The sequence below is a fragment of the Schistocerca gregaria genome, chromosome 2, assembly GCF_023897955.1.
Source record: "Schistocerca gregaria isolate iqSchGreg1 chromosome 2, iqSchGreg1.2, whole genome shotgun sequence".
In the NCBI taxonomy this organism is placed as follows: domain Eukaryota; kingdom Metazoa; phylum Arthropoda; class Insecta; order Orthoptera; family Acrididae; genus Schistocerca; species Schistocerca gregaria.
In genome coordinates this window covers 349,478,645-349,491,956 of record NC_064921.1, presented here as the reverse complement: position 1 = coordinate 349,491,956, position 13,312 = coordinate 349,478,645, and the positions used below count along the sequence as shown (strand labels likewise).

Below are 13,312 nucleotides of genomic sequence, written 5' to 3'. Positions count from 1 at the left end.
GATTTGAAGTCACATCAGGCACTCCAGGGCAGGAGACAACATCTATTAGACAGAGAAGGACTGACCTGAAATGTGGCAGTAAAGGCTGTGAAGACTGCTTCCTCTTGAGTGCTGCATGGGCAGTGTCCACGTCAGCAGAGGGTGATGGTGCAGGCTTCTATAGGCTCAGTCGGAGCAGTTGAAGTAGATGCATAGCTCACTCACTCAACTGGTGCAAAGTGGCAGTGTCTGCCTCAGCAGCAGATACATCATTGAATCCTCTGTTGTGGAGGAAGAAGTTTGCTCATGGTGAGAGCAAGATGCCAGTTCAACATGAACTTTCTCAGTGATGGCCGAGACTGTACCGGTAGTTGCAAGATTGGATGTACAACATGTTCCATAGTAATGGGTGTCGATGTGAGTGCACTGCTGATATGTTATTGATGAGTGCTTGCAGCACCACATTTGCCATGTGTAGAGCTGTGATGTCAAGTTACAGGTTGAGCAGTTGGCACAATGAATTTGTTAGGTCAGAAGTGAGACTTATGAGTTCAGCTACCTGTGGCAGAGAGGCAGCAATCATCTCAAATGTGTGGCATTGCCATGAAGGAGCTCTCAATGTGTTGGTCAGGGAATGTTGTGACAGTATGGCTGTAGATAGATCTGGAGACAGTCTGTAGTGTCAAGAAAGCCTATGCCTTAAGCATTTTCGTTTATGTCAGCCATGTTAAGCATCCCAAACGAAACAAATACTGGTTGAAATTTATGTCTGAGATGAGTAGCAAGTCAGTAGCATGTGATACGAGTTGTAGTTGGATGGCTGAGAGTATTTTAACCATCCACAGTGACCACAGTACTTCATCTGATAGGACTGAAGAGTCAATTAGTGCTCTAATACTTCTGCCTCTTGTGGGTTTCTTGGCAGTCATTTTAGAATTTTGGATTTTGCATGATTGTAGAAGTCCCTCTTTGGTGTCCCAAGAATGAGATCAGATGTCAAATCCATATGCTTGTGTAAAGTTGGAGGAATGAGATGAACCATGCTTCATTGGATAGGATGCCATGAACATTCAGAATGCTGGTCATTAGAGAAAACCGTGTATACGGAATGTTCCTAGTAAGTGGTGGTAGTTGTGGTAATCATCCTGAGAAAGATGGCAGAGTAGATGGAGCAAACACTGACAAAGTTGTTAAGACTGTAGAGGCTGGTGCCATATCTTGGAACACCACTTTATACTGTCCTTGTGGTACATGGATACAAACAGGTGAGGCAGGCATAGCAGCAGACACGATGGTGTGGCAGAAGCAACTGTGGCTGTCAAAAAATTCAGAATGCATGACTTAGTGGACTGTACACTGTTTACATGTAGGAGTACCAGATGAGGTGGAAACAGTGAAAGTCTCATTGTTCATTGGTAAAAGTTCACTATTCATGCACTGCTGCTATTGCATTAGGTTGAATACTTGTGGATTGTCATTGAACCAGATGATATTATGAGTATATATTGGCAATATGGCATCATGGTGGAAATCCAGCAGCCTGGATTGTGGGTTCAGCTCAGAAACATAACAAATGGGTCATGCAACATTACAGAATGTTCACGCAATGAAAAGCCACTTGACGGAGCCCACCCACGGTCATCCTGCAGACATCTATTTAAGGATCTAGGGATCCTCACAGTAACCTCACAGTATATATATTCCCTTATGAAATTTGTTGATAATAATCCAACCCAATTCAAAAGTAATAGCAGTGTGCATACCTATAACACCAGGAGAAAGGATGATCTTCACTATGCAGGGTTAAATCTGACTTTGGCACAGAAAGGGGTAAATTATGCTGCCACAAAAGTCTTTGGGCACCTACCAAACAGCATCAAAAGCCTGACAGATAGCCAACTAACATTTAAAAATAAATTAAAAGAATTTCTAGATGACAACTCCTTCTACTCATTGGTTGAATTTTTAGATATAAACTAAGTAAAAAAAAAAAAACTTAATCATTAGTGTCATGCAATATTTTGTGTAATGTAATTTCTTGTACAGACATCTTTTATTAACCTGACACGTTCCACATCATTACAAAGTGTCGTATTCATGATCTATGGAACAAGTATTAATCTAATCTAATCTACGGAGTAGCACAATGTGTAAAATGTCCTGGGAAATGTCCATGTAGCATAGAAACTATTGAAGCAATGTTCATTGTGCACACTGTTTGTTCAGCAAATTGTGCTGATGATGAAATAAAATGTTAACAGTTTTCAAATTTCGCACTATTTGAAACACAATGGTGGCAAATTGGAGTGGGGGAAACGAGCACAGGTGATGATATGATGGTAAGTTTCTGTGTCATAGCATTCATTGTTGTCGGCTACATTATCCTGTGTTATTTTGTACATTAAAATTGCCTGAACCACTGAAGTTCACCAAAAACATATAACACAGGGTCACCAGTGTGGGTCTGAGCAGTTTTCATAGTGAAATAACATCCCAAACTCCACTTTAATTCAATAATGCTTTATCTTAAGTAACACATTTAAACAAATCAACTGCCCGGTTACACAGTAAACAAAAGACTGCATGACTCCTAAGTAAAGGCAAAGATCTTAGTACAGATATTTTACATTACTCAATACATAGATCCACTACAAGACCATCATTATCTGAATAATTAGGATCATTGTTGATTTTTCTGCCATTTTAATTATGAGCTTATCTATAGTTCTAAAATTACTGAAATATTACTTTCTTTCTCTTGTTTAATGTGATCTGCAATGAGAATTTCTAAAAGAAAACCAAATTAAATGCAAGGGAAGGTGTAAAGGCTCGAAGCCTTTCCACGAATAAATGCATAAATAAATAAATTGCATTGGTCTACAATCTCTTATTTTACAGTGGATAATTAATTATTATAATTTTAGCTTGTGTTAAAAAAAAACAATTTAAAATAACACTAGTGTCTTAGTCTTTTTTGAAATATTATTTGTTGGATCATGAATGATGTATAGAATGATTTATGACAGACCCTTTCTGTCACAGTATTATTACATTTCTTTGTGGAGAATTTAAGTAATTCTGTTCTGGTGACCCTTTCATGCCACAAAATTCATCTGTAAATCTGTGTAAAAATGTGTGTCTCTTCAAAACAAGTAAAAGACTATGTATGCATAACCATTGTGCTAAGCACTCTTGTGCATATCAGTACTATGTTCCTTTGAACATTTTTACAGTTATGGCTAGTCCAAAAAAATGTAAAATCTTTCACTATATGCACAAATGTAAAGGTTCATACAACTGTATGACATTAAAACTCAGATTTCTCTGCTCTCTCATTCTGATAGAATACACATTTGCAATGTTGGGTGTATAGCTTTATGTCACACATGGCCTTCTCAGTGCAGTAGCCTGAGGCTCTTGGCTATAAAGCCTATTTAGGAGGCTGGACTGTGTTTCCATATCACATCACATTAGCATCATTGCCTTCTCTGCAATAGTTTTTCATTTTAGCTCTTACAAACCGGAAGATGGTTTCCTAATTTAATGGCTTCATCAATCAAAGTTCATTCAGTGACTAAAAATAAAAAACAATTAAAAATGCACTGTATCTAGTAAGTGGCAATTTTAATAAAATTACAGGGTGATCAACATAAACCTGAACTATTTCAGTGTGTCATAAGCTAGAAGAAATGGGAAAGTTGTTTTAATGATCTCAGCAACTGTGGGAGAATCGGAAGTACCAGCCATTGTTGGGAAGTCAACTGACATTTCTGCGCATGAGATTCTTTGTCTGCTATAATATTGTGTTTCCTTATAGTTCATTCATAGCCTCGCCAGTAACAGGTTTTGAAGTCTGTGAGTGTGCAGTGCAGGCCACATGACAATAATGAGCAAATTAGTGATTCATTTGCAGTTTTTAGCTGGCAGAAACATGTAGTATGCAGTTCTAGAATGGCTTTTTATTTGTGAAAGCATACTGGAAGTCAGACTCTTTGGTTACAACACAATGGGCATTCTGGAGAGAATTTAGTATTGTGATGTTCCAACAAAAGCAACAGTTCTCTTCACTGTTAGGGAGATGGAGACAAAAGGTGTACTAAACAGTGACAGTAACACATGCAGACCATCACTGGGTGCAGGGGTTACTAACAATGCTCTAAGACACATGGAAACTCTTCAAGGAAATCATTGGGTTGATTGATCCAGGTGACAGGCATTTGATATAGCACATGTCAGAGAGCTGTGAAGAAATTGGCACTGCAACCATAAGAATGCACATGATTCAATCTGATCATGATAAAAGAATGCATTACTGTCAACTTGTTTTACTATTAAGGCATGTTTCCATCTGTCATGTTACATCACCACACAAAACAGCAAACACTGGGCTGGTGTAAACCCCCAAATCATCCGCAAAACACCATTGCATGATCAGAAGGTTGGACTGTGGTGCGTAGTGTCAGCTTCCAGGATTGTAGACCCCATTTTCTTTGATAGAGTCATAGACACTACAGTTTATTGGCCATCTTCAATATCTTTAACAAATTTGTGGAGCAGCTGGATGACATCAAGCTCACAGAAGGTTATTTCCAACAAGATTGAGGAACATGTGTCATGTCTAATGCTTCCATGCAACTTGTAACCAGTTTCTTTTTTGGCCAAATAATCTCAAAGAATTTCATTTGGTGTAACCAATGGATTTTTATCATATGGGGTATCTCAAAAACCAAATATACAACAAAAGACCATGGGAAACTTCAGAACTTTGTAAGGCCATTACAGTTGTGCATTGATGGTGTTGGGGGAGCACTTCCAACATTTGCTATAATGACTTTGTGATGGCTGGTCCCGGCGGGGGTTCGAGTCCTCCGTCGGGCATGAGTGTGTGTGTTTGTCCTTAGGATAATTTTGGTTAAGTAGTGTGTAAGTTTAGGGACTGATGACCTTAGCAGTTAAGTCTCATAAGATTTCACACACATCTGAACATTTTTTTGACTCTGTGTGTATGTATGCATGTATGATGAAATCTCCCAGTTCTGTATTATCACTTCCCAAAATTGCACATCTCTCCCATTATTGGTTCAAATTAAAGTAGCTCGGGTTTATATGAACCACACTGTACTTGATTTGGCCAAGCAAGTGTAGAAAATATGTGATATCTACACAGGCCTTGCAGGCTTTAAAAAGTCTTGTGTGACATTGGAACTCAACAGTTACATTACCCCTTGTGATTATTTCACTTAATAAATGTACACTAATGTTTAAAAATAGCCATTTTTATATAACTTTGTGGCAGTTATCGACTGCAAGAATCAGCCACCTCATCTTTGAGAAAAAACTTCTTTGAAAACTATTGATCACAGTGTGTTACGAACTCTGTATTTGAGCAGATGTGTTTGTACAAACATGATCAAAACAAATTTAATTCATCGTAAACGAGAGAATACTTAATGTTGGGTTCGATATTACTGCACGTAACATCTTGCCCCTCACACTGGTGACCCTGATGCTCATGAATGCAGCTTATGACGCCAGAAATGTGTACTGGAACATCGCCATGGACAAACAATGCAGCAACCCTTTGTTGGATTTCTATGCCCATCAACTTCGTATCACGCCACATCTGGATGAAGTGTACAGGAAGTGTAATTAGTGTGTAAATTCCCAACTCCTGTGTGAATTGTGCTTTTTGGTAACTTTCATCATCTTCTCACACATCAACAATGCAACCGAGGCGCACACATCGTCCGGCGAAACCTGCTCAATGTATCGGTAATTTCACTTCCGGACAGTGCAGTGCTCCTTCACCAATTAATTTGGACAATTTTGATTTGCTTTTGTGTAATGAATTAACTTTGTGCAGTGCTTCGATACCAGACAATCATGCCAAACAATGGACTGCAACAAACAGGGACTATGTTGCAAATCCCAGTTCGCACAAATTCCAAAATACGGCCAAATCCCATACCTGGTCGAATTCATAGGAACAATTTCATCAAGGACATCCTACCAATCAACAACAATGCACCAATTACACCAACGACAATGCTGGCTGTTTCTCAGTGCAACACTGGATGTGTCACGCCTCCCTCTACTCAGCACCCGAGCCTCACCAAGTCTGCTCGACCGCTACCGACAGCAATGTCACGGCCGCCGCCTGCTGGTTTACCGACCTCGACCCAGTCAAAACAAACAGCTGCATGAAATATGATCCCACTGCCGCTACCGCACCCGCATCTTGTCAACAACTCACCGACACTATGCACACTTACTCCTTGGCCGTTCACTACTTGATCATGCCCACAACTTATTCAGCCACCCCAGAAGACAATTTCAGCCTTATCAATGCTTCATACAGCAGTGAACGTGTTCTCACTCTGCCGCCGCCAAGTTCTGAGTTTAACATTCGCAATCGCACACACAATCTCTTCTACTTGAACTGTTACATCAATACTGTGTCGCCGACCTTGTCTTGTATGCCAGGTTACCCTTTGATAGAGACAAATTCTGATTTCCACCCCATCTCACTCAGTGATACACAGCAGACTGCACGACATGCAACGAGATGCTCCTGTCATTGTTCCGCCTCCGACTGCTGACGATCCTCCGCCATTACTACCAGCTACAACTAATAGCCTGACGATCACGCTACATGGATCTGTGTCCCAGATGTCACAACTGTCATGATTGCGCCACCTCAAGTGGAAATTCTACATTAGTGATGTAATACAAGCAATTTATTTGCGCCACTGCCACCTTTCCTTGGTAGTTCCAGACACTTCGTTTCTGTAGCATGGAATAACCAGCCACAGTCCAGTGCCACTTGCTTTGCCCTCCCTATTTACTACCTCTGCAATGTGCGACCAACACATCTGCCATTTCTGCTTCGACAAGTGAGCATCTTTCAGCTCCGACACACGACCACGAAGCAGTTTCCCGCGAGCAGCTTGCAGCCTTACGATTCGACCGTAGCGCTGACAGCGACACACATTCAGCTCCAGTTCCATTGAACTGTGTCACCTCTCCACCATGGACCAGTAGTTCACCCGCCGATTCGACTTCTTCATGTTCACATTATGTCTCATCGCCTTTCTGCTTCGAAAAGGGTTTCACCGACCATGTTCGCCTTCCACCACAGGGCTCATGGCCATGCCCCCCAACCTTCAGTCATGGCTGTTTTGCACATCAAAACACCGCTGTAACACTCACCGTCCACGGACTCTGACAGTGAGCTGACGCTTCCGTCTACACTGAAGTCATCCGCCAGCAAGATCAGTCATGTGCAGCTTGCTGTTTTCTCCCCTGCTGTGACATCAAGCGCCTCTATAACTCTGTTATTACTGCGAGTGTTGCTCATCCGGCACCTCTTATGCAACCTGTTAAGTCACAGCATGCTTGCTCCTTTATGTCATACGGCCAATAACAAACTGTTACCGGACACGTTGCACTTACCGCAGTGCTTGCCGGCAAATACGTTGGCAATACATCGCATTCCATCTTCGAAGCACTCCACACCTTTGATCGGATCATAACCCCGCTGTGCCGCACGGCCTCGGCACAACGATGTTCTCCCCACCGACATGCCACCGCCTTCTGCTCCCACCGTCCCATCAGCAGCATGACGTGGTCAACCTGTGGACGCCTTCTTCGCCTCCTTCCCTCCGCTGGTCGTGCCTACCAAGATATCGAGAAACGGTCCGATCGTGCCTCGCACTAGCACCTTCCACGACACGATCGGTCACGGGCACCTGCGCTATCAGCCGGGTGCACATATGCCTCTCATCATCCTTACCGCGCTCCACACTACCAGCGGGGGATTTGTGGTGGTTATCGACTGCAAGAGTCGACTGCCTCATCTTTGAGAAAGAACTTCTTGGAAAACTGTTGATCACAGTGTGTTCCAAACTCTGTATTCGTCCGGATGTGTTTGTACCGACATGATCAAAATAAAGTTAATTCATTATAAACGAGCGAATACTTCATGTTGGGTTCAATATTACCGTATGTAACATATCGATCCCCATAACATCACAATGTGCTAATCAACAAACCCTTAATTGGTAACTGTTTCAAACTACTTTTTCATCATTCCAAAACATTAAAATTGTTATTGCAGCTTATATTGAATCATTACTGCTTTGTAGTGCATTCCACAGAACAGTAGCAAATATTAAATGAACATCCGGTAAGCAAACTTCAGAGAACCACAGAGAGTGTGAAAATCAACACTGGATTATGAACGTATAAATATATTTTACCATTTGAATGACAGTGAATCATAATGGTTTCTTATAAATTTACTTTTATTATTGATGTCATCATATTACTGATCCAGTAACACTTTTTATATTACCTATTGGCGATCAGATTGCTCAAAACTAGTAGCAAATAAAACTTTGGTTACTATCAGCTTATGACATTCTACAAAAATAACTCTCCATAAATTAACCAACAGCCGACTTCTGTGTGGCACATAGAAACACTCAACAGAATATAATACTTACACCATCTTTCAAGTTCTTGCTATTTCCCTAGCAAAAGTACACACATTCAAATTCACATGTGTGTGTGAATATACATACTTTTGTTAGAGTAAGAACTCAAAAACTAGTGTAAATAATGTATCTGTTGAGTGTTTATTTGTGCCACACTTTCTTTGAGTCATTTTTAGTTGTGGAGCACAGCATACATAAAATATATTAAACTTAAATGTTATTTTAGATGGTTTCAAGGAGCATGTCTACACTTTCCACACTCTCCAAAATTTAAAACAAAACTATTAACAGAATAAACATTGACTTTTACCTGACTGGAACACATAACATGATTGGGACCATATACTGACTCATTACAATAATCTGGTGGCTTGCAGTGAACTAGCAATGGACTAACAATCCAATAATATACAAGAATTCCCTGTGGAAAAGAAAAAGAGAAAATGTACAAGGTAGCCCAATTGTCTCCAACACTGACACAAAATAAATGTGTGACCATTTATTCTTGAGGTACTCACCGGTTGCCATTGCCTAGATACATTAAAGATTATGTGGCTGTGCTGGAACTACAGTGCACACATTTTACCTTGGCTCCTAATTATGAAACAGCAGAATATGTTAGACTTCAAGTAAGTTTTGTAGTGTGTTGTCTGTGACAGCCTTCTTGATTAAACAATACTGTGTGCTGCAGCACCATGGTATTCATTGGTGAGTGCTGTGTTTCAATGCATTGTGTTGTGTTCAGGGAATTATGGTAGAATTATGAGGAAATTCTTGTTCTACTATGTGTGCTACTGACAACTGATTCTTGTAAAACAAAGCACAGTAACAATAATGAGGGTAGATAATCAATAAAAAAAGCATACACAATCTGTGGTGGATGAGTGGGGAGACAATGAGCTTGTATTTGGGAGAATTGCAGTTCAAATCCCAGCCCTGTCATCGAGATTAAGGTTCACTTCCGATGAACGCCAGGATGGTTCATTTCAAAGGGCTGGCTGACTTGCTTCCTCATCACCCTTCCCCAATTTGGGCTTGTGTTCCACATGTGATGACTTCATCATGAATGAGACATTACTTTAGTTATTGGTGTGTTTCATGGATCATAATTATAATCTCTCACTATGGTGTGGAATGAGTTAGTTTTTCAACTAAAGTACACTTTCAATGAAACATATACCAACATGGTAGACATTGTTTTGGCAACACTATGTTCAATTTAAGAATAGTACTGATGCTTTTGAACTACGATTGATTAATGGCAACATATTTTGTAAGAGAGTAATGTACAATGAGGCTGTTATGAGCATGGCCAACTGCTTAAAGAGTTGCATACAAGGGTCTCTAAAGAGGACACCAATCTTATGCTAATAACACAATGCCATGCAACAACAACTTTTTTCTCTGTAATAATACCCCAGAATAGAAAATATGTCAGCATTCATTTCCAAATTCTGATGTTATCCATAGTGCTAAAGTCGCAGAGTTCAGGTGTTTAAGAAGATCTGTAACATTCAGATTCTCATCAATATAAACGCCTAACATTTTACAATATATTCCTTTTCATTTATTGATTTACACTCATGAATTATTTTTTAAGGAATGATCAGGGTGAACAGCACAGAAATGGATATATTCTATTTTATACAAGTTCAGTAACTGGTCAGTTGTAGAGAACTAGTTATTAACTTTGAAGAGAATGTTATTCACATTCATAAACGTTGAAGTTTCTCTATTAGGCTTGATAATATTTGTATCATCATAAAAATTAGTCAAAGCATTTAAATGGCTATCTTATGGTCTCACTAAATATGCTGTGAGCTTTGATCTTTTGTATCTCCTCTTTTATTTTGTGTCTTCATATTTGCACTTTATAATGTACACTACGTGATCAAAAGTATCTGGACACCCCCCAAAACATACATTTTTCATATTAGGATACCCCATATCAGTGACCTTAGTAGTCATTAGACATTGTGAGAGTGCAGAATGGGGCACTCCGCCAAACTCATGGACTTCAAACGTGGTCAGGTAATTGAGTGTCACTTGTGTCATACGTCTGTACACGAGATTTCCACACTTCTAAACACTTCTAGATCCACTGTTTCCAATGTGACAGTGAAGTTGAAACATGAAGGGACATGTAAAGCACAAAAGCGTACAGACCGACCATGTCTATTGACTGACAGAGACCGCTGCCAGTTGAAGAGGTTCATAATGTGTAATAGGCAAATGTCTCTCCATACCATCACACAGGAATTCAAAACTGCATCAGGATACATTGCAAGTATTGTGACAGCTAGGCAGAAGGTGAGAAAACTTGGATTTCATGATTAGTAGCTGCACATAAGCCACACATCATGCCGGTAAATGCCAAACGACATCTCGCTTGGTGTAAGGAGCATAAACATTGGATGATTGAACAGTGGAAAAACATTGTGTGGAGTGATGAATCATGGTACACATTGTGGCCATCTGATGGCAGGGTGTAGATATGGCGAATGCCCAGTGAACGTCATTGGCCAGCATGTGTAGTGCCAACAGTAAAATTCAAAGGTGGTGGTGTCATGGTGTGGTCATATTTTCATGGAGGGGACTTGCACCCCTTGTTGTTTTCCATGGAACTATCACAGCACAGGCCTACATTGATGTTTTAAGCACCTTCTTGCTTCCCACTGTGAAAGAGCAATTTGGGAATGGCAACTGAATCTTTCAACATGATTGAGCACATCATCATGATGCACGGCCTGTGGCAGAGTGGTTTCATGACAATAACATCCCTGTAATGGACTGTCCTGCATAGAGTCCTGACCTGAATCATACAGAACACGTTTGGGACTTTTTGGAACGCCGACTTCGTGCCAGGCCTCACTGACCAACATTGATACCTCTCCTCAGTGCAGCACTCCATGAAGAATAGGCTGCAATTCCCCAAAAAACCTTCCAGCACCTGACTGAATGTATGCCTGTGAGAGTGGAGGTTGTCATCAGGGTTAAGGGTGGGCCAACACCACATTGAATTCCAGCATTACCAATGGAGGGTGGCATGAACTTGTCAGTCTTTTTCAGCCAAGTGTCTAGATACTTTTTGTCACATAGCGTATGAAACTACTGATGTACACTGTGCAGTGCAGTAAAATATGCAAGCCCATTTTTACAACAAGAATTTTAATAAAGTGTTAAGTAATGTCTATCAGTGTTCTCAATACAACTAAATAATGAGAGAATCCTCACCCTGTGGCAAAATCGTCACAAGGTTATGGGCTCAACTACCAAGGTAACCACCAATTAAAATACCAGGAATAATGTGTTGTTGTTTGAAGTCCACAATGAGCTGTTTTCAGAAGAAAAACTGTTTTACTCAACAAATATAGCAACAAATTGTTTGATTAATGTGCGTAAAGATGTGATAACTATGGAGATAGGCTGTTTGCAATTGAGAATATGCTTCTTCTTGAAGGAGTGGCAAAATGTATCTCAGAAGTGACTACAACAGAAGATGTCAAGGCCAAAGAAATAATTCTCACATCCATAGACTCACATAAAAGAAGTAGAAATGACAGTGGATTTATGGAAAAAACTGAAATCATTGTTTGATGAATTTGGTTTTACAGAAAAATAAACTTATTGAGGGAATTACTATCAACACATCTAGAAAACTGTAATTCACTGACAAGTTCTATAAATCAAGTGGTCAAAAGTTGTGTGGAGGTGCTTTGAGAATTAATGATGAATGGATTGGGTCATTATTGTTAGCAAGATTACCAATGAAATACCGTCTGAAGATTATGGCCCTTGAAAATTCAGGAATTTCTATTACAAAAGATGTGCTTAAATGCAAAATTCCTGATATGGAAGAAGAAGTACCCAGTGGTAGTGCTTTTAGATTGAAAATTTGGCAAAATAAAAAAAAAGTTTTTTCTATAAGTGAGATCTACATCTACACCTACTCTGCAAACCAGTGTGAGGTGTGTGGCAGAGGGCACATCCCATTGTACCAGTTATTAGCATTATTCCTGTTCCATTCACATATTAAGCTTGGGAAGAATGATTGTTTCAATGCCTCTGTGCATGTAGTAATTATTCTAACCTTGTCCTCATGATACCTGTGTGAGCAACACATAGAGGATTATAGTATATCCCTAGAGTAATCACTTAAAGCCAGTTCTTGAAACTTTGTTAATTGACTTCCTTGGGATAGTTTACGTCTGTCTTCCAGAGTCTGTCAGTTCAGTTCCTGAGGTATTTCAGTGACACTCTCCCATGGATTAAACAAACATGAACCATTCATGTTGCCCTTCTCTGTATATGTTCAATATCCCCTGTTATTCCTATCTGGTACAGGTCCCTCACACTTCAGTAATATTCTAGGATGGGTCACATGAGTGATTTGTAAACAATACATTGATTGTGCTTCCCAAGTATTCTACCAATAAACCAGGTGCAAAACCACCTGCTTTACCCACAACTGAACCTATGTGAGCATTCCATTTCACATCCCTATAAAGTGTAACACAGGTATTTGTATGAGTTGGTCAATTCCAGCAGTGACTCATTGATATTACAGTCATAAGGTACCATGTTTTTTCGTTTTGTGAAGTGCAGTATTTTAGATTTCTGAACATTAGAGGAAGTTGTCAATCTCTGCGTCATATTGAAATCCTATTGAAAGCTGACTGAATATTAATACAGCTTCTCTTGGATAGTACTTCATTACAGATAACTGCACTGTCCGCAAAAAGCCTGATTTTACTATTAATATTGTCTGCAATGTCATTAACATACAGCACAAACAACAAGGATCCCAACATACTTCCCTGAAGCAGACCCAAAGTTAC

At 39.9% G+C, this 13,312-nt stretch overlaps 1 protein-coding gene across 1 annotated transcript in view; it reads right to left on the bottom strand.

Moving 5' to 3' along the window:
- Window positions 1-13,312, bottom strand: part of LOC126336151 (venom allergen 5-like) — a 364,266-nt gene that overhangs the window by 312,543 nt on the left and 38,411 nt on the right. Inside the window, exon 2 of the mRNA XM_049999644.1 lies at window positions 8,785-8,895. Within this exon, the coding sequence (XP_049855601.1) occupies window positions 8,785-8,895 (111 nt within the window). The remainder of the gene's footprint in view (window positions 1-8,784; window positions 8,896-13,312) is intronic.